This window comes from Herpailurus yagouaroundi, unplaced genomic scaffold, assembly GCF_014898765.1.
Source record: "Herpailurus yagouaroundi ecotype Mexico unplaced genomic scaffold, PumYag 221, whole genome shotgun sequence".
NCBI classification, from domain to species: Eukaryota; Metazoa; Chordata; class Mammalia; order Carnivora; family Felidae; genus Herpailurus; species Herpailurus yagouaroundi.
Genome location: NW_024412452.1, coordinates 779,847 through 805,011, shown reverse-complemented (window position 1 = coordinate 805,011; position 25,165 = coordinate 779,847). Strand labels below are relative to the sequence as shown.

At 41.8% G+C, this 25,165-nt stretch overlaps 1 protein-coding gene across 1 annotated transcript in view; it reads left to right on the top strand.

Annotated features, from left to right (window-relative positions):
* DNAH6 (dynein axonemal heavy chain 6) overlaps positions 1–25,165 on the top strand; it is a 224,725-nt gene that overhangs the window by 148,676 nt on the left and 50,884 nt on the right. The window contains exons 50-61 of the mRNA XM_040458369.1: positions 474–641; positions 1,570–1,805; positions 2,924–3,185; positions 4,554–4,677; positions 5,408–5,604; positions 6,565–6,768; positions 7,506–7,631; positions 9,554–9,718; positions 11,683–11,750; positions 13,933–14,113; positions 18,279–18,458; positions 20,205–20,438. Coding sequence (XP_040314303.1) covers positions 474–641; positions 1,570–1,805; positions 2,924–3,185; positions 4,554–4,677; positions 5,408–5,604; positions 6,565–6,768; positions 7,506–7,631; positions 9,554–9,718; positions 11,683–11,750; positions 13,933–14,113; positions 18,279–18,458; positions 20,205–20,438 — 2,145 coding nt within the window. The remainder of the gene's footprint in view (positions 1–473; positions 642–1,569; positions 1,806–2,923; positions 3,186–4,553; positions 4,678–5,407; positions 5,605–6,564; positions 6,769–7,505; positions 7,632–9,553; positions 9,719–11,682; positions 11,751–13,932; positions 14,114–18,278; positions 18,459–20,204; positions 20,439–25,165) is intronic.

Below are 25,165 nucleotides of genomic sequence, written 5' to 3'. Positions count from 1 at the left end.
ACCACTGGGAAGTAGGGTTCAGATCCAGCAACCAGAGCTAAGTCCCCAGAACACTGTCTCCCAGAACACTGACAAGTTCTCAGCTGTGTCCACCCATCTTGAGGAAACAGGTTCCTAGATATGTGGCCTCCAGGAATTCCTGTCTGAACTTGTCCCTCGTTCATTCAGCATGCTGCCACGCTGCCCAGCTGAGGGGATAAAAATAATACAGTAGGGGCCCTCAGCCAGCCCACAGTCCAGTGACATGCCAACTGCTATGCCTAGGGGGCATGGATCCAGACTCACCATGATGACTGTCACACTCATTTCCTAGAGTTCTGTTACCTGAAGATTTCTGTATGTTCACAATTTTAAGCATTACAAACTGATTTACCAATTCTGTAGATGTAAAATTCTAGTACATGAGTAAGGGATGCCAGGAAACTTACAGTTTGTAGTTATAGTTAATAACAGATATTTTTATTGTCATCTAGGCACGTGATCGGGTGAAGAATGGTCTCACCAAGCTATTAGAAACCAATGTACTAGTAGATAAAATGAAATTAGAGCTTTCAGCTTTAGAGCCTATCCTTTTTCAAAAATCACAAGATGTTGAAGCCCTGATGGAAAAATTGGCAGTGGATCAAGAAAATGCTGATCAGGTATGCTACGTTAACCGACATTGTAGGCGAGAAGGCTTTGACACCAACTTATCACTTATATATCATGCATGAGATTGGATTTTTGTTTATTTTATATGTAATGAAAATAATTAAGTGATAGATTTAGCAATGCTTTTAAATTGTAAAAAATCTACCCTCCATAAATACATTCTCCCTGAGAATGAGAGAACCCAATGAGTGGACAGAGGATGGTGAGAAAAGTACCCCCCCATAAATAAAAAGGAACAGATTCATCTCCAAAGAAGGAACCGTTTGTTCCAATAACTTCAGCTCAGTTATCCTATCAACATATAAGATGGACAAAGGAGGGCATAAAATGCAACATAGCAAATTCTCTTTCATTATTGGTATAATCCAAAGGGGCAAATATGACTCATTATCATTGGCTTTGTTTTTAAACATTGAAATTCAAATATTGAGGGACGCCTGGGTGGCTCAGTCAGTTAGGCATCCAACTTAGGCTCAAGGAATGATCTTGCAGTTTGTGAGTTTGAGCCCGCGTTGGGCTCTGTGCTGACAGCTCAGAGCCTGGAACCTGCTTCGGATTCTGTCCTTCTCTCTCTCTCTCTCTCAAGAATAAATAATAACATTTTTTTGGGGCGCCTGGGTGGCTCAGTTGGTTGAGCGTCTGACTTCAGCTCAGGTCACGATCTCGCAGTCTGTGAGTTCGAGCCCCGCGTCAGGCTCTGGGCTGATGGCTCAGAGCCTGGAGCCTGCTTCCGATTCTGTGTCTCCCTCTCTCTCTGCCCCTCCCCCGTTCATGCTCTGTCTCTCTCTGTCTCAAAAATAAATAAATGTTATAAATAAATAAAATACTGAAAAAAAAAGAATAAATAATAACATTTTTTTAAAAATTAAGAAAAAACAAATATTGAACCCACCTAAGTAGATGTGTTTCGATGGCTAGGTACGTAGCATTGTGCAAGAAGATGAAGCGACGGCAAAAGTGAAAGCTGAAGAGACCCAAGCAATAGCTGATGATGCTCAAAGAGACCTTGAAGAAGCTCTACCTGCACTCGATGCTGCTAATAAAGCACTGGATTCCTTAGATAAAGCAGATATATCTGAGATCAGAGTTTTTACAAAGCCCCCAGATATGGTCATGACTGTTATGGAAGCAATTTCTATTCTCTTGAATGCCAAGTGAGTAATTCAGAGTCACATGTTCCCAGAATGTATGGTGGAATTTCCTTGGTGTTTTTCTACATTGTCATTAATATGTTCTCATTCTCTTTTCCACTTTCTCATGGATGTGGTCAGTCATTCAACAAATGAATTCAACAAGCATTTTTTGGAACATCTGTTTTGTGCTAGATGATGGAAGATCTGAAGCTCTTCTCTCTGAGGCACATATAGTATAGTGGGGAGACAAACATGAAAAATAATAATTTCAAGACGTGTGGGATTTGCATAGTAGTAGGAGTTCAGAAAAAAAGAGTGCTCATGGAGAGGTGTGAGCAGGTTTTTGGGAGAAGATGCTCAGGAGGAGAGTGAGACCATGGGGAGAGCTCAGGGACATTTGATGCTCATGGAATGGACTGAGACAGTGATTGCATCATGCAAGGTCTTGTATTTCAACCTGAAGATAGGTAGTTTTCAAACCTTCTTTACTAATACACATTTTTTCCAATAAAAATTGTAAGAAATATTTCTATGTAAAACCAACCAAGCAAGGGTAGAGGACCCAGAGGACCCCCGCCCAGCTTCCCTGCTCACTCTCTGGCCAGCACCTCAGTAGGGCCTGGGAGTTCTTCAAAGCATGGATGAACAGCTCCAACCAGAGGGGACTGAGAATCATTGAATATTTTCGACATGATTGGATTTTCTTGTGAGAAAGACCAACTTGGCAAAAGCTCACAAGGGGCAAGTTTGGCTGAGAGACATAAAACCATTTAGAAGGTGATTGTAGTGTTCTGGCAAGAGATTTTAAGGGTCTAAACTAAGGCAAATGAGGTAAAAAGAATGTGAGTGCCAGGGCATTGTAAAAATAAAACTATTATTTCCATAATGTCTTACATTTCTAAAACTATGATTTGATCATTCTTTTCTCTACCAAAACTGGATTGTTTGAAACATGAGTCAACTAATTGCTGTCTCACCAGGAATTGTGGTATACTTAACTACCAATTACTGGAATTAGACTATGGAGATTAAAACTACCCACTAATTAGGATAATATCTTAGTGTTCTCAGAAGAACACATTTCTTTTGTTCTTAAATCACTTTATTACAGTGCTATTAACATCATGTCTGTCTTTCAGACCTGATTGGCCAACAGCAAAGCAACTTCTTGGTGACTCTAACTTTCTAAGAAGACTTCTAGAATATGATAAGGAAAATATAAAGCCTCAGATATTGGCAAAACTTCAGAAGTATATTAACAATCCTGATTTTGTGCCTGAAAAAGTAGAGAAAGTGTCCAAAGCATGTAAATCCATGTGCATGTGGGTAAGAGCGATGGATCTATACTCTAGGGTAGTCAAAGAAGTCGAACCGAAGAGACAAAAACTCCGTGCTGCGCAGGTATATTATTTGTGTCGTAATATTTAATAGAATTAAAGTCCATAATCATTAATCATTCTAGCTCCTGTGACTTTACACAATATAGACAATAACAGTGCTCTTGAAAATTAGTTTTTGTTGTAAAAAATAGCTGGTGAAGATTATTTTTTTCAGGAATGACCTCTAAAATCAGCCCTTCTGCAGCATAGAAGAAAAATGAGTCCTTAGTATATTCATATCATCAGTCTGATGGTATTTTTGAGGTGCCATTCAGCTCTAGCATCTGATGCTCTGTGTTGCATTTGCTAACACTACCCCCCCCCAACTCTATGGTGTCATCTGAGGTTCTAAAACCTGCTTAAGCTACAGTTGGATGTGAGGTCCCAAGCAGAACGAAGAATGCTCATTGATGGAGCAGGTTACTGAAAGGACCATGGCTACAGAGCTGGGGCAGCCAATTTTTCTATGAAGATACAGATAGGAGATGTTTTAAGTTTTGCTGCTATGTGGTCTCTGTTGCAATTACTGAACTCTGCAATTGCAGCACAGAAACAGCCATCAATAACACATACATGAGTAAGCATGGCTGTGTTCCGATGTCGCTTTATTTATACACCCAGGAATTGAGTTTATACAGTTATCATCTGTCATGAAATGTTCTTCTTCTTTTAATTTTCCCCCAACCATTTAAAAATGTAAAACCAGGGGCGCCTGGGTGGCGCAGTCGGTTAAGCGTCCGACTTCAGCCAGGTCACGATCTCACGGTCCGTGAGTTCGAGCCCCGCGTCGGGCTCTGGGCTGATGGCTCAGAGCCTGGAGCCTGTTTCCGATTCTGTGTCTCCCTCTCTCTCTGCCCCTCCCCCGTTCATGCTCTGTCTCTCTCTGTCCCAAAAATAAATAAACGTTGAAAAAAAAAATTTTTTTTTAATAAAAAATAAAAAAAAATAAAAATGTAAAACCAATCTGAGCTTGCTAACTGTGTAAAAACAGGCAGCAGGCTGCATCTGGTTTGCAGACCCAGCTTTAGAGAACTATTCAGGAAAGATTAGTTTTCCCTGTTGTGTGAATATTTCATTCATTTCATCATTTAAAGTTAATCCATTGTATTAACTAGTTAGCCTCAAATGCTTGGAGGTTAAAGTACAGCAGTTCATCTGTTTCTCTATTCCTTTGATGATTTATTTTATTGGGTTTTGGTTTGGTTCTGTTTACTTCCACTCATATATTTCGTTTTATATTTGTTTTAACTTTGTATACATATCAAATCTTTTGAGACACGAAAAAGAGAACACAAATCCTATTTTTTTAAGAATCTATTGTAAATGGACAAATTTTACCTTCTTTGGAGACCTTGGATTTTCATTTTAAATATTTACTTAATTTTATTAGGCTGAACTTGATATCACAATGGCTACTCTGAGAGAAAAGCAAGCCTTGCTAAAAAAAGTGGAAGATCAAATACAGGCCTTACAAGACAAATATGACAAAGGGGTGAACGAGAAAGAAAGTCTGGGTAAGTAACATAAAATTTATGTTGGTCAGGAGATGCCTGCTTTTTTTATTTTTTAAAAACTCTTTTTTAATGTTTATTTATTTTTGAGAGAGACAGAGGGCAAGTGGGGGAGAGGCAGAGACAGATGGAGACACAGAATCCAAAGCGGGCTCCAGGCTCTGAGCTGTCAGCACAGAGCCCGACGTGGGGCTCGAACCCATGAGCCGCGAGATTACGACCTGAGCCGAAGTCAAGACGCTAAACCGACTGAGCCACCCAGGCATCCCAGGAAATGCCTGATTTTTAAAAATAGAAGAAGTTTTTGGGCAGTCAGATCTCAGCTTCCACCCAACATAGAGGACGTATTTGCCCTCGATGTACTGCACTGGCCCTTCTAGTGCAAAATTAGAAGAACTGCATATATTGTATCCGTTCAGCTCCTGTATGGAAGGCTTGTTGGGACATGTTACATTATAACACAAGCAGCATATGAATTTTATCCTGAAGAGAAATACTACGCTGACACAGAGAGAGCCATCTTCAGCCAGAGTAATGGAGTAACGAAAAGGAGCTCTTTGCTTAGAAGAAGCAAACTTGGACTTGGCCCTGAAATGGAAAATAATTCTGAATTGGTGTGAGGTTTCATAGACATGTATTGACAATGTCACTATAAACAAAAGCAGGTGAATAAACATCTTATATTTTAGGAAAATACTGAATAACATAAGTTGATTTTCTTAAAATTTTCTAGCAAAAACTATGGCCCTGACAAAAGCACGTCTGATACGTGCAGGAAAGCTGACGGCTGCACTAGAAGATGAGCAAGTTCGATGGGAAGAAAGCATCCAGAAATTCAATGAGGAGATATCAAATATCATTGGGAATGTGTTTATAGCAGCAGCTTGTGTAGCCTATTATGGGGCCTTCACAGCCCAGTATAGGCAATCGGTGAGTAAACTCCCTTTCTGGGAGGTGAGAAGCAGCTGAAACTGGCAGAGGCAGAGTTGGGGGGATCATTTTATAGGGGGCCCTCCACTGTGAAGCTTCTCCATGTTGGAAACTTACACACTCCACAGCCCTCCACCTCCCCCGTCAGCCAGCAATGGTTTACCCCTAGGATTTCCTGAACACATTCCTTCCTTTCCTTTTCTCCTTAGAAAGTTAGTCATCACTTCCTTAATAGCTCAAGAACCTGGGGGGAAAAGAGAGGGGCAGGGAGACACCTCCCTTCATGGTCAGAAGCAGCATGGAAAGTCAGCCAGGGTGAAGTATTCTGAACGGGCACGACTGCTACAATGGGCTAGGCAATGGGAAGGAACAGGAAACTAAATTATTTGGAGAGATTTTCAGGCCATGTTTATGAAATGCCTTCCTATAAAGGTTTCACCCTTGTCCGTGGGTTCTAAAACCTAATCAGTATAGGACCGTAGGTTCCACAGGAGCTCAGGGGTCATCTGGTACCATGTGGGTGGTGCCAATGGTGCTTTTCGACTGTCCCACTCACGGAAGGAGGTAGCATGCTAACAACCCTCTGCCCCATCTTCTAATTGCTAGTAGCATTATGATACTAGCCATTGTGATAACTCCAACTTTTTCACATGCTTTCAGACTCTCCCAAGGGGATAGTACACCCCTGGTTGAAGACAACTGTGACAACATTTGTCGTTTATACCTGAGAAAACTGAGGTTCAGGCAAGGGGAGTTACATGCTCAAAGCCACAGCTAGTTTATGGTATAGTTCTAGGCCCCAGGTCTCCTGATTGTCGGTCTTCTTCTTGTGTCCTGTGCTTTGATGCCAGGATGCATGTGGAAACCGGTAGAACTTACTTTTAACCGTGACATGTTGTGTGTATCCTCATTTACTGAGTGTTCCTGACTCTATACAAGTAACCTTTCCTCCTCCCACAGCTTATAGAATACTGGATCCAGGACTGTCTGTCTCTGGAGATCCCAATCAATCCTTCCTTCAGTCTCATTAACATTCTTGGTGATCCCTACAAAATACGGCAGTGGAACACTGATGGGCTGCCCCGTGACATGATATCAACAGAAAATGGCATTTTGGTTACTGAAGGGAGACGATGGCCTTTGATGATTGACCCCCAGGATCAGGTGTGTAACAAATGCTTCAGATGAAGAGCAGCCTCCCACCTCTGCTTAATGTTGTGCTGTCTGTTCCAAATTCTAAAAGTGGACTTGAACACTCTTGCAAGATTTTGGGGGTTTAGATCTAGAAGGGAATTTGGAAGTCTTCAAGTCCAAGTTCCTCATCTTGGGTTGGCAGAAAGGGAAGGGGAAGAGTCCAGCTGCTCTGCATACTTGATTTTGATTGACTTTGTTTAGGGGGTTGGTCATTCGTTTTCTGGTTTCTATGAGAGCAGAAATTCATTCCTATAGAGTCCTGTTCCTAAGAGGTCTGGAGAATCAGAATGAAGGCAGGGTAGGATAGATTTTACTGCAAGCCTGCCTGGAATTTACAGAATCCCATTATCTGACTCCTAAGTCCATGGATCATAGTGTTCTAAGTGGAGTTTAGGAAAAGGAACTGTTGTCAGAACAAGGAAGACAAGCTTGAATACCTCAGGGATGGGCTTTTCCCCTAGATGTGTCTGTTCTTCATTTGTTCCAAATTTGAATGAAAGAAAGAGTCCAAAACACTGCAGTTTAAAGGGCATTTTTATTTGCAGGGGGCAGGATGGTATTTTTCTTTTCTTTTCTTTTCTTTTTTTTATCTTTCAAACCTGTTTCCAGGTTGAGCAAAATTTCTAAACTTTAGTCTAAAAACTTCCGCTTTCTAGTCATTTATAAAACTCTAAGTCAAATATCCTGCTCTGTGCTTTCTCATACAGGCAAACCGTTGGATAAGGAACAAGGAAAGCAAAAGTGGTTTAAAGATCATTAAGCTTACGGATACTAATTTCTTGCGTACACTTGAAAATTCAATCCGACTTGGTTTACCTGTCTTACTGGAAGAGGTTTGCTTTTCACTTTTCTTGGGTTAGTCCCCAACTTATAGACCATATCTGAAATCCTACACAGGCCACACTTGCATTGCCCTAGAGACACCAGTCAGTTCCATTTGCAAATTGGTCAAACCAATTGCTTTGCCTACGAAACCATGTACTATCACATGGGGAGCAATCTGTTGACTGAATGATTTTTCTGATTCCAGACAATGTTTTGGTATTAAGTGGGATGGGCTCTGTTTTCTGACACTGCTGATTCTTTTTTTTTTTTTTTAACGTTTATTTTTGAGACAGAGAGAGAGCATGAATGGGGGAGGGTCAGAGAGAGGGAGACACAGAATCTGAAACAGGCTCCAGGCTCTGAGCTGTCAGCACAGAGCCCGACGCAGGGCTCGAACTCACAGACCGTGAAATCATGACCTGAGCCGAAGTCGGCCGCTTAACCGACTGAGCCACCCAGGTGCCCCGACACTGCTGATTCTTAAACCTCACTTCAGCCCTTGATGGTTGACTGCCATGGAAGTGTAACACAGTAATGCCATCAGGCCATCAGGGACTGTCCATCCACACACGCTGATGATGTGAAGCCAACAAGACACTCCAATGGGTGTAAATATCATTTTCTACCCTTCTGGCCTTGGCCAACACAGGAGGGTTCTGTAATGGGTCCTAGGCCCTCACTCAAACCCTGAAGTTACAGGGGAGGACAAAGTCTCCCAAAATCATTGGTGCAGTTATGTTAGCCCCAAACTGCATTTTTAAACCCCAGTTTACTTGGTAACACAGGAAGCCCTTGGGAAATTTCTTCTCTCATGGCAAGGGACAAAAGACTTTCAATGATGTTCTGCCACGGAACAGCAGAGCCTTGTAACTGTAGCTGAGTGCTTTGGGAAGCAGGGGGTGGGCCCTTGGTCAGCACGCCAGCTAGAACAGGATACTCTGACCAGGCCCTTCCTGCTTTCTGTGACTTGGAATCATTAGCCTTATGCACCTAGCTGCTTTCTCCATTTGTAAGGTGGGATATTCCAACTTTGTCTTCACCCCTCCGTGGATATGCAATCAGGTTAGCCGATCTCAACCAGCATTTTTTAATGAAATAGGATAGATTTTTAAGAGCACAAAATTGTATCATGGGTAGTAAGGGAAATTTTATCTCATAAACTTTTGTTTTAAGAAAATGTACATCCTTGGGCGTCATGTCACAGTATGAAATGGATTTGTTAACTGTGGATTACAGTCAAATTTTGACAGCTCCTAGGCCATGGGCCCCTACCACATACATCCTGACATACATCGGACCCATGTTTGCCGTGGGGTCCGAGAGCAGTGTCTATATGCCCAGGTTCTTACCAACCATCAAATCTGCTTTGAGGGAAAGAAAGTAACTATCATACAGAATAGAGGTCCACAAACTTTTTCTGTACAGAGCCAGACATTTTAGTTTTGGGGAGGTGGCCACATACAGTCTCTGTGCAAACATCATTCAAATAGTCTTCTTCGTTTTGGTTTGGTTTTAGAGTTTTGTTTTTATAACCCTCTAACAGGGTGAAAATTTTTAGCTTAAGCGCCATAAAAAAAAAAAAAAAACACAAGCCACAGAGGGTGAGATTTGGCCTGCAGGTGGTAGACTGCTATCTCTTGCCTTAGAACAGCCGCAAAAGTGAATAGATCATTTGTCTGGGTCCCGTGGAAGACCACCTGCAGAGACCCTCCTTTCTTGGATTCTTCCTTATGGGGATGAATGGCACAGTTAGTCTAAACAGCTGTATTGCCTTCACATGCTCTTACTTTCTTAGGCGAGCGTACAGTAAGGAATATCTATCCGGCCCCTGGAAAGTGGCTCATTCAAAGTAGATTTTGAGGCCTAAGGAACTTGGAAAGGTTGATGCCATCCATTTTAATGGCTTGTTTTTCGTGTTTTAACTTTTAAGCTTAGAGAAACCTTGGATCCATCTCTAGAACCCATTCTTTTGAAGCAGACTTTCATGAGTGGTGGGCGGCTGCTCATTCGCCTCGGAGACTCAGACATTGACTACGACAAAAACTTCAGGTTCTACATGACAACCAAACTGCCAAATCCCCACTACCTGCCCGAGGTATGAGCTGCAGGTCTGGAATTCCCAGCCTGAGCGGACTATTATGTGTGATGGTGTCTGACATTTGCTGGGTCCTCCCAGCTCTGTCCTCCCCCTCTGCTCTGCCACTCCCCTTCCTTCCACTGTCCTCCACTCTTGCTTCCCTTCTGAGTCCTGATTCTGATTCCCGTTGCCCTTCTGCTCGCCATTCAGCTGGACTCAAGCTCTCCCCACCCGGTCCCTAGGCGCTGCTCCCCTGTCTGCCACCCTGCCCACTGCCCAGTGCACTGCCCTCTGCACCTCTGCAGCACTGTCACCTTCTCCCTCCCTGCCCACAGCTGCTTGCACAACACAGGGCAGCATTGCCTTCTAACCATTCTTCTCCCTCCTTCAGCTCAAGGCCATTTGTGCCCCTCTTGTGGTGGCTCATAAATGAACCAGGGCTTCACTGAGAGTCTGTGGGGAGAGGGGGACATGCCTATGTTTACATGTGCAAATACCCTTGGCATACAGCCCCAAATAAAGAAGTTGCCTGCTGGAAACATCTGGTGACTGGCACTTTGGAGAGTCAGGACTCAAACATCCAGGGTGTCTGTACTTAGAGTTCTGGAGCGGGGGGAGCATCTTGTCCTCCCTCGTGCCCTTAGACCTTGAGGGGGTCTGGGTGTACTTCACTTCCATACAAACGTCCCTGAGCCACGACAGGATCCAGAAGTACCCTTACTCTGGTGCTGCAGAGCCCAAGGCAGCTGCAGCAGAAATGAAGACAGCTGGGCCTCCTCTCCCTTCCCACAAGGGGCTCCAAGGGCTCGCTCCACCCCTGCCGTCCCTCAGCGCTGCCACAGCTCCAGGCACAGCCGCACACACTGCAGAGTCCCCCCCAGCCTGGTGCCTCTCCCCTTCTCCGACAGGACAGTTAGGGAAGCAGCTTCACAAATGGGAACTTACTCCTTCACCCCGGCCCCCAAACAATAAAATCCTTGCATAAACCCTCCAAACAGTGCCATGTTCACCTCAGTTACTGAATTTGTCACAGCGGCCTGTCACTGAACACACTCGGGTGACATGAAACTGGCACACTTGTTGAGTAAGAGGAGGGAAATGCCGCCAAAAGCCCAGGTAGGCCTTTCCTTGTCAGCCTTGAGGGGTTTCATTCACACAGCCGCTGCCAGAGCCCGTGTCCCAAGGCCACTGTAAAGTGCAGAGAAGCGACATACAGCCTCCGCACGCATTTAACTTTTGGGAGGGAGCATCGCACACCTTACCCAACACTAGCTCTGCGGCTGTGGGCCAGTGATCCCGTGTTCTGGAGCCCCAAGTGGAGAGAAAGCCTACTTTAGGATTTGCTGAGATTAGATAAGAATAGCATGCAACATACAGGACATTCAAACACTTTTTTTTCTTTAGCTGTTAACTTACTCAAGTAATACTATAGCAATAATTTTTTATTGAAATGTTATGATGACATAAAATGTGTAAAGCTCTATTTAATATCAATAATAGCTTCGTTTTAACAAGCACAAACTATGCACAAGTCACTACGACTAAGTGATTTTATTATCTCATTTGGTCTTCGCAGTTACCCTATGACTTGTAACTATTAGCATCCCACTTTTTAAGTATTAGGAACCGAAGCTCAGCATGGATGAGCGGCTTGCCCAACACACACGAAAGGGGCACCTGGAATCAGAACCCAACCTTTCTAACCCTTTGCTGGCTCACCTTTCCTTAAAGCACCATGTAGGATTCTAAGATCTGTGGCCTGTGAGGAACAAGACTGTCACTTACACTGCAGGGAAAACCGTATTAGGATTTTTGTAAGACACGATATGCTTGGTGGGTTTGTGGGTGGGTGGGTATGTTCACAGTTAGACCTGAGATACATCCAGTTGGGTAAAAATGGGCCATTTCCACTAAAGAAAGCACTTCTTATTTTATTTGTATGAATTTAAGCATTTTTATGTAAACCTATGCTTCTCTTCCAGGTGTGCATTAAAGTCACCATCATCAATTTCACTGTAACCAAATCAGGTCTGGAGGATCAGCTGTTAAGGTAAAGAAAAAAGTGGGGGTGGGGGGGAAGCAAAGGTTTCCTAATATTTTGTAGAAATTTTGACAAAGAAAACATTTTAATGTGTGGAAGCAGCAGTCATGAGTCCTCAGTCATAAAGAGGGTAGGAAATGGCCAGGTTCTGTATCTCCTGTCACTTTTGCAGCTGCCACGCTTGTCCACAGTCTTCTCAAGGAGGTCAGGGAAGTGCCCCTAATTCTCAGCCATGGTTTGGTCCAGGCCTGCAGCCCAGCCCGGCCTCTTCTCCTCTGCTGGGCTTTCCAGTCCTGGGCAAGTGAATGAAGTCAGTCGTCCTGTGGCTCCTAGAGATGCATTGCTCCGCACCTGTGGGGAAGAACGCTACTCCCAAATAGATCTTTCCTATTTTTACTGGTCTCTAGGTGTTTTCTTAGTGTACAGTTTTACCTGCATTTGTCCACCTCGAAAAAACGAAATACCCTCCTTCAGTGTATACTCTGTAATTCATCTCCATTTCCCAAAAATGAGATTATGAATTATTGATTAATTATCAGAATTAGCCAAGAGGCTTAGGAGACAAAAAACATTTAATATTTATTGAAATAATAATATTGATATTACTTAACAATGAATTTTATATGTGTATATAAGGATATATGTGTATGTATGTATGTGAGTGTGTGTGTGTACGTATACATACATTAAAGGAAAATATAATTTGACCCATGTTCAAAAAAAATCAAGTCAAATTCATCAAGTCAAGTCAAAATGGAGTCAAGCTGGCTGGCTCAGTCGGTTAAGCATCCGACTTTGGCTCAGGTCATGATCTCAAGATTTGTGGGTTCAAGCCCCACATCAAGCTCTGTGCTGACAGCTCAGAGCTCAGAGCCTGGAGCCTGCTTTGGATTCTGTGTCTCCTTCTCTGTCTGCTCCTCCCCTGCTTGCACTCTGTCTGTCTACCTCTCTCTCTCTCTCAAAAATAAACATACATTAAAAAAACTTTTTTAAAAAATGGAGTCCAGATCATCCTGATTGATTACTATTATCACTGAGTTTAAGTCTTGTTTTCCTTGTTTATTTTAAGAATTTATCCTGCCAACTGCTAACTTGCTTAACTTCTGCTAGGCAGACAAAGGGCATTTCACCATATTTTAAGGACATGTTATAAGGACATGGCTGAACACTCTCATACCAGTGTATTCCCGTGAAAAGTTAAGCTTATTTGCGTGACCAGCTGTCAGCATATTACTCTGTCTGAGACAAGCAAAGTGCTCAGAGAAGGGAAAATGTTGAGACTTGGTCATGGAGCACAAAATCTCCAGGTTATATTGTATACCCCTCTCTTCTGAAAAAGTTATTTGAACAAATGAATTTGAGATGATTATTTCTTATGATATCCATATTGTAATTTTTAAAGTTTCTGAATTCAGTATGTACGTATCAAATGAACAGTGGGTTATTCTATGAGGCAGTTCATCCTAGTGGGTGATAGCATGTGCCTGGAGTCAGCTAAGCCAGCTAGAAGCCCAGCCCTGCCTCTCATACTCACGTGACCTCAGAAAGTGACCCACTAGGGTCTGTTCCCTCATCTGCAAGCTGGGGTGGTAACCACAGTGCCTACCTCAAAGGAGCATTCAAAAGATTAAAAGAGAGAATCCACATAAAACTCTGGGCAGGGGGCCTGGCACATAGTGATGCTTAATGAAAATGAGCTCCTACAAACAGGGGGCTGGGAGCAAATTATGCATGGACAAATAAAGGGAGACATAAGTTCCCATGTCTGGGCAGGGGCAGAGCTGGAGGTAAGGCCCCTTTATTAGACACCATTAAGACTCGTTTCATGGAGGTGGTGAGATTTCAGCATCTCCCATAAAAAGAAGGTTCCAGGCACCATATTCAGCCTGGTACAAGCAAGCATTAGAAACAGAAATTGAATGATTAGAAAGATCATGCACTGAGCAGGTGAGAGAAGATGAGCAGAAGCCATGGGGACTGTGGTAGGGTGTCAGTTTTGAAATACAAGCTAAAGAATCACAACTAACATGTTATTCAGTGAATAGCCACTGTAGAAACCCAGCAAAAGAGGGGCCTTGTGCATTAGGACATGGCTAGTAGCGTTAGTACTCAGCTAAGTAGCAAAGAAAAAGAGAAGCAACTTTAGGGCAATAATAAAGTCATAACTTAAGCATTCAAACCTTGGTTCCAGTGATGTGGTACGACTTGAGAAACCCGAGTTGGAAGAACAAAGAATCAAGCTCATTGTGAGAATAAACACTGATAAAAACCAGCTGAAAACTATCGAAGAGAAAATCCTGAAAATGCTCTTTACATCTGAAGGAAATATTCTGGACAATGAAGAACTTATTGACACACTCCAGGATTCAAAGGCAAGTAAAATATTTTGAGTATTTATACAAAGTGTCTTGGTTTTTTGGGTGCCTGGATGGCTCTGTCGGTTAAGCATCCGACTTCAGCTCAGGTCATGATCTCGCGGTCCACGAGTTGGAGCCCTGCGTCGGGCTCTGTGCTGACAGCTCAGAGCCTGAACCTGCTTTGGATTCTGTGTCTCCCTCTCTCTCTGCTACTCCCTGGCTCACGCTCTGTCTCTCTCTGTCTCTCAAAAATAAATAAAAACATTTAAAAAAAAATGTGTTGCTGCAAAAGTTACACATGCAGCTTTTGAGGATTCTGCAAAGTCTTTTCAGCAAGAATGGCAGCCGCACCTGGGCTGCTGGGGTAGCACCAGAGTGTGTCCCACTGGCAGGGTCCCTCACCCCCCAGGGAAACTGTACACAATAGCTTCTCTCATCTTGTCTGCATTTTTAAAATAAAGCATGTAAAGAACCAGGACAAGGTGTAAATTGAAAGGAAAAACAATTATATTCACATTAATGTCACCCCTTCAGGAAGCCTCCCTGGTATCCCCAACTGGAATTAATCTCTTCCTCCTTAGAACACCAGTAGCGACTCATCCGACTCTCTTTTATAGCACTTGACACTGTTTACTTTATGTCACCATGATCTAATTACATGTCTCATCTCTCGTGTTAGGCTGTTCAATCTGGTGTTGAATCCGCAAACAGTTCAGCTTGATACTCCTTCTCCAAGGGCTCACCATGGTGCTTCGCGTATAACTGGTGTTCAGTAAAAATGTCTTGCTAGTAAGATGAAGTTCTACATTAAACGCATAATCTTGCACTGAATTGTTTGGCAGATTCAAACCACAATTTTAAAACTATACTGAGAATACAGCCTGTAAAATGATTTTCATCCATTCGTGAGAAACAGAAAATAATTTACTTTAAAAAACCCTTTGACAGGGAGTACAGAAGGTACGTTCTTTGTCTTTCACTGACATCAGAAATGGTTTACGACTTTACATCCTACAGTCTCTTTACGATCTCTGTATTCAAACAACAAACAAGTAATTCTGGGGCTCCCGTTTCTTTCCTCTCTTTGTCAGTCTCTTTATCCTCTTGCCGTTCATTCTTCCTCGGGTTTTTAGCTTCTGGAAGTTGGTGGTCAACCCATTTATTTTTTGCCATCAAAACTTTACACACAAATTGCTTAAAGAATGTGCTATTTGTGCAAGGTTTGTGATAGGATTCCCTGCCTTCTTGGTGTGCCCCCCCCACCCCCCACCCACAACTTCCTCCATAAAGACAGCTACATTCATCTCTTTTTTGTTTTGGTTATTTGGGGTTTTACATCTTTTCCTCAAATAATAGACTCATATTGCTACTTCTTGAGTTTTTCTTTTATACATTCACGGTTGTCTATACCTCTACCACACCCACACACCCCCACACCCCCTTTCCTCCCATCCCCCAGCCTCCCACCGTAGTTCTATCCTGATTATAGTTAAACATCCAATGTTTACATTGCCTAGAAATACGAAGTTCTGGCTGCGAGTATTGTAGGGGCTAAGGAGAGAAGGGCTAGGGCGTCACCCTTCAGCATGTATACACTTACCAAATCTCTGTTTTCATTGTGGAACCAGGTCCTCAATTGTGCCTGGCTTCCTTCCATCAAAAAATCCTCTCTTTTAGGGGCGCCTGGGTGGCTCAGTCAGTTAAGTGTCCGACTTCAGCTCAAGTCATGACCTCACCCTCTGAGTTCAAGCCCCATGTCGGACTTTGAGCTGTCAGCACAGTCTGCTTCGGATTCTGTGTCTCTCTCTCTGCCCCTCCCCCCCCCAAAATAAATAAACATCAAAAAAATTTTTTGTTAAGCCTCTCTTTTAATTTCCCCAGGGATGAAACCTCTATTTTCCAGTCAGAGTGGGGTTAAGGACAATCGCCTGACTAGTGGTGGGGAGATGACTTGGGAGTCTATCAACCAATGCTTATTTTAGGCCCTTCCCGCTTCTAGTGTTTGGACGCCTCTTAAGCCTTTGAAGGGGATTTGTATTTTACAAATTGAGTGACTTCTTGGCTTTCCCCTCTGCAGCCTAGGAAACTGTTTTCCTGGGTCTGCTAAGTCATTACCATTTAACTCTCTGCTTTCTGGCTCTCAAATTGTATTGACATTTCCTCTTCCATTCTTCCTATCTTTGTGAGTTTGCACTGTTTTTAAAAATCCCTTTACTATAATTTTGTTTCAGTAGGGAGCAAGGTAGATACATGTGTTCTGACTGCCTTCTTTCTCTGTAAGCTGGTTTCTTTCTGTGTCTGCAGGGAGTTGCCTTACAGATATCCTTTCTACAGGGCAGAGGTAGGACCGATTATTCCTGGGCCACGTTTCCTGCCATTTCTTGCCTGTACTTTATAGTCCCCTAATCTCCCAAAGCCCGCAATTTATTTCATTTTTTAAAGTTTGTTTATTATTCGTATGTTTTTAGTAATCTCTACACCCAACATGGGGTTCAAACCCATGACCCCAAGATCAAAAGTCACATGCTCCCCCAACTGAGCCAGCCAGGCACCTCCCAGACCCTTCATTTTAAAATATGTATCATATTCCCTGATTACTGCTGAGACCTCAAGTCTCTCGGGCATAATACCTGTTGGTAGTTACTAAACTCAACTGAAATATATACAAACAATTCTAATACTCTCTGGCAAAAAGAAGAAAATCGTCCACTTTGCTTTCTCTTTAGCCCTGGTGGAGTCTTCATTATCAGGGCCTCTAGCTCCCCCCAAAATAAAGAATTGTTTGCAGGTGGGTCTCCTTGATCCAACTGCTTCCATATCAACTTCCTTTTTCCTACTCATATGTAAATGTTCTAGTTGAATCCAGTACTGAGCTTGAGGCTTCCCATGCAGCCCTGCTCTTTCTTGTCCCCTCAGGTTCCTAAGGGGTCAACACAGAGAGAGAGTTTGAGCCTTTGGTTTCTGGAAAAAGCTGAGTCCCTCCCTTCCCTTTCCTGGAGGACAGGGGTGGACAGTCTAGAATTAATTTAGCCACTAGCCACATGTGGATATTGAGCCCCTGAAATGTTGCTAACCTGAATTAAGATGTGTTGTTACATACCAGATTTCGAAGACTTAATCTAAAAAAAAAAAAAAAAGTAAAAATATCTCGGTAATTTTACATGGATTTTATGCTGCTATAATCAACACACTTTGGGTTATATTGGGCTAAATAAAAATTATTGTTAAAATACATTTCACTTGTTTCTTTTTACTTTTAATAAACTGAGAAAAGACAGAATTATATATGTGGCTCACATTAGGTTTCCGTTGGGCAGTGGGGTCTAGACAGAAAGCCTGTTAGACCCCCTTTTAGCTCTCCTGTCAATAGAGCAAATACTAAACAGCAGTTCGCATAGTGATTTTTCTAGTCCCTGCCCTAGACTCTTTGACTTTCTAGACACAAACCTCCCAACCCAGGGATATCCACAGCTGAAAAAAAATGGGGGTTGAGAGAAGAGGACAAAGACAGATAGCAATATAGAGAGACTGAGGGAGACAGAGAAGGGAATCTTAGAAAACCCATTGGCCAAAAGGCTCCCCAGAACCACTAACCCGAAACAGAACAGCAAAGAACAGCAAAGACCTTGAAAATATCTCCAATTTACGTAGGTTATAACCCTTCACAAACAACAGCTACTATCCCCAGGTTTCCTTATGTTCCTCACACCTGGGAATGCTAGGGAAAGAAAGAATGCTAGTCTTCCTTGTTATTCCAGAATGGGATATGACACCACTTCCTTCCAGCCTCTCTCCACCCCCCTCTTTGGGGCAGTTTCATGGATGCCCCTTCTCCCTTCATACCTTCTTCTGTTATGTGAACCCTGCATCATTTCAGGACTGCTCAGGGGGAAATCAGGAAGCATCTGGGAGTACTCTGTCAGGTGTCCCTTTCAGAAACACGTCAGATTTGAATCTCAGAGAAGCGCTGCTCTGGTTTTGTCAGCTGTTCCCATTTGCCTACCCCCCTCTCTGGAAGGACAGTGGTTAGCTTGGTCCTGAGATTCAGTCATTCTATTATTGTAATCACTAAGTCACCATATCCTTATTTCTGTCCTAGACCTAATTGGGTATATGCCAAAAATCCCACCATTTTTTTAAAAAATGGAACCTAAGAACTTGTTTTTGTATCTTTATTCAGATCACTTCAGGTGCCATTAAAATCAGGCTAAAGGAAGCTGAGTCCACTGAACTGATGATAAATGTTGCTCGTGAGAGGTATCGTCCAGTAGCCACTCAAGGCTCTGTTATGTACTTCGTTATTGCAAGCCTCTCAGAAATAGATCCTATGTATCAGTATTCATTAAAATATTTTAAACAGGTAAGTATGTTGTTTTGTCCATGAAATCTATGTCTTTGGTTTCCCTTTAAACCCCATTGAGTTACGTTTTTGACTCAGACAAATCATGAGTCTATTTATCAGGTAAAACCCTCTAGGAGTTTGGGTTCAGTCTTTTGGTCCAAGAGCAACCCGCCTGCCATGTCTTCTCAACACTCAAGTGCCAGCATACACAGAAAACTGCAGAGGAAGAAAGGAAAGATTTACTCTTGACCTCCTTGACTAACCCATTTAGACTCTGCTTGTCAGTGGGAAGGGTAGCAAAAAATTTGCACCAGTCTTTTACCGAAAACATTCCCTATGTCTTATTTGGCAGTTCCTCCACATTGCCTTGGGTGGTCGGCTTCTCTCACCTACTGGTCTCTGACCTCCCAGAAGGCAGAAATGAAGCCTCAGCCATCCCTGCCTCCCCACCGTGCTGCTACGTAATTAGTGTTTCACGAATAAAGAGTCTGTTTCCATCCCTCCATAAAAGAGCAGTTGAATTTTTATGACATTAGACCGAACTTGGTTTTGCCTCTGTCTTGTTCAGGTTATAGTTAAGGGTCCAGCAGCAAGAGGAACTGCAGGAGACAATGGAAATGAATAATTGGAAGAAATGAGAGGCATGTTGTTTAGACGCGCCTGGGCTCTCTTCCCACAAGATGTGCATTTGCTTTAGCAGCCTTAAAAGCCATTTGTTCTAGGGTCAGATCTCAGCTTCTAACGACAGGGCTTTGCTGTTCTCATGTCTCTGCTTCCTTCCTTTCGTTGGCAGGTATTAAACTACGCAAGGTCACAGGATGAGAAAATCCTTGAATTCCACCTAAATGACTTTCATAATGGTTTTGGAGGTTTTGGAATTCATGCTTTTCAAGGTTTTAAAATCTCCTTCAGGAAATAAAAATGAAGATGCTCTGAGAATATCTCAGGCTGACAGAAAAAGGGCTATGGGATGAAATCATCAAAGCACTGGGGTTTTCCTGTTTAGAAGGGAAACTAGAGACCCTAAACATATTTGTACGTGACCAAACTGGCCTGGGCATCATCTCCCAAAGCCATTCATAACTGCATGTCACGTTGAAATTATTTAGGGTGTATCAAGATTCACCGTGTTTTATTTTGGCACTAAACATCACATCTCCACTGCATTTTAACTTCTCTGTTTCTCATTAGGTTGTTAAAGAAAGCTCCATCCTCTTTTCTTCTAAGCGTTTCACAGTAACAACTCCATTCCCCTTTGTCGACCAAACTTTGGGGAGAATTAACAAGGGCTTTCCCTTAAATTTCAGAGAAGATTCTAGCACATTCTTCCCACATCCTAACAATTATGTTGGAGAAGTGCCAAGAAGTGCACATGACCTTCCCTTGCCCTTACATCTCTCACCCCAAAATGATTATCAAATTTGAGTTAAGGACATGAAAAAACTGGTTCTGCCAGCTCACCTCCATTTTCCAGTTTTCTGCCTCACATCAAGATGATGCCTTTTTGAATATTGTTAGGTGTTTGGCAGTGGTTCATTGCTGAAAGATGGGGTGGGGGGAACAAAGGAGAATGCAGAAAATAAATATCACTTATCAATTTGGGATGAATTCTGGCTTTTTCATAGTATAGTATTCGTCTCCCGTGCTGCTACTGACTCACAAAATACAGGGCCAAGAAGGGCGGGAGTGAGGAGCAGGGATTTTTTTTTTCTCCACAGGAATTGAATTAAATCCAAGACATTGATAGAGCTCTCTTTCACACAGTTGTTCAATACAACAATTGAAACATCTGTAAAGTCAGACGATCTAGAGCAGCGCATGGAAATACTCCTGGAACAAACCCTTCTAACCGCTTACGTCAATGTTTCCAGAGGACTCTTTGAGCAACATAAACTCATCTACAGCTTTATGCTGTGTGTAGAGATCATGCGTCAGCAAGAAAGCCTAACTGATGCCGAGTGGAATTTCTTTCTCCGAGGTTCTGCAGGATTAGAAAAGGTATGTGTTTCACGTTTGGATTGTAAATGTTATTCTAAATAGAGCCCACAAGCACCTACCAATGCTCTGTAGTGGCTGAAGGTTATACATTTGGTTGTGTGGCCCAGCGATGTGGGCACTGAGGGTCTAATAGGCCAGGCTGTCACTCAGCAATGTCTGTGCCATTTCTATGCAGCAGTGTCCTGGGATGCGGGGAGTAACCAATGAACTAGTAGATGTGATCATGTTTTGAAAAGTTGACCATCTTACAAATATGAAGAGTTAAAATTCAATAATGTTGTAACTCATAGATTTGGAAATACTGTTTGGGCAATCATAACTCTCTCTTCCCTGAACACAGCTTTCATTATAAAGCACAGGACGTAATATAACTGGACCGTCACCTACAATACCATAATATGAGTTCTGCTGCACTTGCCTTCTTTGCATTCATCTTTCTATCTAACTTTCTCCAGCCCCTTCAGCTGGACTATGTCACCTCCATACTACAGACCTGGTCAGCCACAGAAGCGAGCCATGCCCCCGCAACTCTTGACTGAAGTTCCATCTTAACCCCACTTTAAATTCTTGGCTCTATCCTCCCAATCTTGAGCCCCACCCTTGGTCCCTGCAGACATGACATCTGCACCTGTTTGCCAGTGTTTGAGCCTCAGTGTATTGATGGGAGGTTGAACTTCATGCTTTTTTTATTTGACTTTCAGTGCCCTATGCTCCCAGGACAAACCCAGACAAGACCTCTCCACCAGAGGTCCTTCCTCCCCACTCCCCACCCATCTTGCATGCATTCATATTCTGTTAATGCTTTCTTAATGCTATCTTAACTTCATAATCACAGTTAATACATACAGAGGGCTTGCTTTGTGTTTTATGTATATCAGCTCATTTATTCCTCTTAGTATTCCTCTTAATGTGAGTTCCTAATTTTGTCTCCAGCCTTCAGATAGACAATTTAGCACAGAGAGATTAATTTGTCATGTTCACATACTTAATCGGATCTGGAACCAGCACTGGAACTCTCACAGTCAGTCTGTAGAGCTTGCACTCTTGCCCACTTCACTCTACTGCTGACTATTAGTTACTCAGCCAGGCCTTTCCAGTGCACTATTGTGTTTCTTTCCTCATGGCACTCTGTTAACAGCCTTATTTACAGTTTTCTCTAGCAGAGTCTTGAAAAAGTTAAAGAACTTTCCAGAATCAGATGACTAATGCATGACAGAGTCTCATTCAAACCTATGTCTAAGTTTCTAAAGCCCATATCCATTCCAGTACCACCTGCTACTTCTCATGAACAACATATTTTGAAAAGAAATGTAAAATATGTTTAAATAGCATCAAACACAAAACTTACAATTAGGGGTGCCTGGGTGGCTCAGTCAGTTGAGGGTCCGACTCTCAGTATCGGCTCAGGTCATGGTTCATAGGTTCACGCCCCATGTCAGGCTCAATGCAGGGCCTGCCTGGGATTCTCTCTCCCTCTCTCTCTGCCCCTCCTTTGCTTATGCACTCTCTCTCTCTCAAATTAAATAAATAAAAATCTTAAAAAAAGATCCTCTCTCTCTCTCTCTCTGTCTCTCCCTCTCCCTCTGCCCCTCTCCCCCACTCATGCTCTCTCTCTCTAAAGTAAAAGAAAGACAAAAACACAAAACTTAAAATTAGAAATCATCTTAAGAAACTTCTCAAAAGTTTTTTATTAAACTTTCTTTTCCTCTACCACGAGGAAATTAGAATGATTCTTGACTGATTTTTTTTTTTTTTTAGAAATGTGTTTGGAGGACATCTTTTATCTAGTCACTTTATTTAGTTACTCATATTTTAATACTAGTATTTCCCATTTTTATCATAAATGCTATATATCAATAAAATCAATAGAATACAAAAGCAAACTATATGATCATCTTAGTAGACACAGAATAAAGCATTTGACAAAACCCAATATCATTTTACCATAAAAACACTCAACAAACTATTAATGGAAGAGAACTCCCTCAACTAGGTAAAGGGCATGGACAAAAACCAACACTAACAACATACTTAATGGTGGAAGCCTGGATGCATTCTCCCTAGGATCAGAAACAACACAAGGATATCTGCTCTAACCACTTCTTCTCAACATTGTACTGGTGATTCTTGCCAATTAGGCGAGTAAATGAAATAAAAGGCATCCAGATTAGAAAGGAAGAGGTAAAAATATATCTATTTACAGATGACATGATTTTGTATATAGAAAATACTAAGGAACCTGCTTTAAAAAAAAAACTGAAGTATTAGAATTAATAAATGAGTTCAGGAAGGTTGCAGGATACAAGATCAACATACAAAATAAATTTGCATTTCTTGTATATGCTTGCAATGAACAATATGAAAAATGAAATTAGGAAAAAAGTCAATTTATAATAGCAGCAGAAAGAATAAAATACTTAGAAATAAATTTAACAAAAGAAGTTCAAACTTATGCTCTGAACTACAAAACATGTTGAAAGACCTTAGAGGACCTAAATAAGTGGGAAAATTCCTACAGTCGTGGATTGGAGACATAATACTGTTAGGATGGCAGCATTCCCCAAAATGATCTACAGATTCAGTGCAATCCGCATCAGAATCCCAACTGACTTCTGTGTAAAAATTGACAAGCTTATTGTAAAGCTCATATGGAATTACAAAGAATCCAGATCCCAAAGCTTACTGCAAAGCGACAATAACCAAGACTGTATGACACCAGCACAAAGATGGACAAATGGATAAATGAAGTCAAATTTGAGAGTCCAGAAATAAAACCATGTGTCTGTAGTCGCTGATTTTTGGCAAGGGTGCCAAGACAATTCATTGGGAAAAGAAGTCTTTTCAACAAATGGTGTGGGCCAACTGGACAGCCACATGCAAAATAGTGAAACTGGACCCTTACATCACACCACATATAACTTGAAACATACCAAAAACCTAAAGGTAATAACCAAAACTCTTGTAAGAGGACATAGAAGTAAATTTTCATAACTACATATTTCACAATGGATCCTTAGATCTGATATCAAAAACATGAGCAAAAAAAGAAAAAATAGGTAAATTGGACTTTATCAAAAGTAAACATACTTTTGTTTCAAAGGACACTATTAGAAAAATGAAAACACTGGGGTACCTGGGTGGCTTAGTTGGTTAAGTGCCAGACTTCAGCTCAAGTCATGATCTCGTGGTTCCTGGGTTCGAGCCCTGTGTTGGGCTCTGCGCTGACAGCTCAGAGTCTGGAGCCTGCTTCAGATTCTGTCTCCCTCTCTCTCTGCCGCTCCCCCACTTATGCTCTGTCTTTCTCAAAAATAAATAAACATTAAAAAAAATGAAAAAAAAATGAAAAGACAACCCCACAGAGTGGGAGAAAATACTTGCAAATCATAGCTGATAAAGGATTTGTATCTAGAATACATAAAGAACTCTTACATCTCCACAATAAAAAGACAAATGACCCAATTTAAAAATAGGCAAAGGACCTGAATAAATATTTCTCCAAGGAAGATATACATAAGCATGTGAAAAGATGTTCAACATCATTATTCATCAGGGAAATGCAAATCAAAACCTTAAGGACATACCATTCATCCACACTAGAATGGCTGGAATCAAAAAGACAGATAATGACAAGTGTCGGTGAGGATGTGGAAAAACCCTCACACACCGCTGCCTGGAGTCAAAACTGGTGCAGCTTCTTTGGAAAACAGTCTGGGAGCTCCTCAGACAAAACATAGAATTAGTGTATAATCCAGCAGTTCAACTCCTGGGTATGTATGAGAAATGAAAACATGTCCACACAAAAAACTTAGACTTGAATATTCATAGCAGCATTATTCATAGTAGCCAAGAAGGTGGAAATAACCCAAATGTCCATCACCTAGTGAGTGAATAAACAAAATGTGGTATAGTCATAACAACAGAATATTACTTGGTCATAAAGAGGAATGAAGTACTGACACAAACCATGACATGAGTAAAACCTTCAATACACTAAACTAATAAGCAAAAGAAGTCAGTCACAAAATACCACATGTTATAAAATTTGATTTATATGAAGTGTCCAGAACAGGCAAATCTATAGAGACAGAAAGCAGTTTAGTGGTTGTTTAGGCTGGGGCCAGGGGCAGATAGAAGGGTAATAGCTAAAGAATACCTGGGGTTTTTTTTGAAGAGATGAAATGTTGTAAAATTCACCGTGGTGATGGTTGCACCAACCTGTGAATTTACTAAAATACATGGGATTGTATGCTCTAAATGAGTGAATTGTATCTCAATAAAGCTATTTAAAAATGTAGTATAGGGGCACCTGAGTGGCTTAGTTGGTTAAACGTCCCAACTGTTGATTTCGTCTCAGGTCATGATCTCACGGTTCATGAGTTCAAGCCCCATATTGGGCTCTGCACTGATAGTGCAGAGCCTGCTTGGGATTCTCTCTCTCTCCCTCTCTCTCTCTGCCCCTCCCCTGCTCTCTCGCTCCTCTCTCAAAAATAAATAAATAAACTTATTTTAAAATGTAGTATAGAACCTCAGGCAAATGTTCATGAATTTTCAAAGAATTAGTTTCAGTCTATAATCACAGCTGTTTCTCTCTTTTAAAACTGCTTACCCACTTTCAGGATAAAATTAAATTAAATTAAAGTAAAGTAAAGTAAAATAAAACAAAGTGAAATAAAATAAAACAAAATAAAATAAAATAAAATAAAATAAAATAAAATAAAATAAAATAA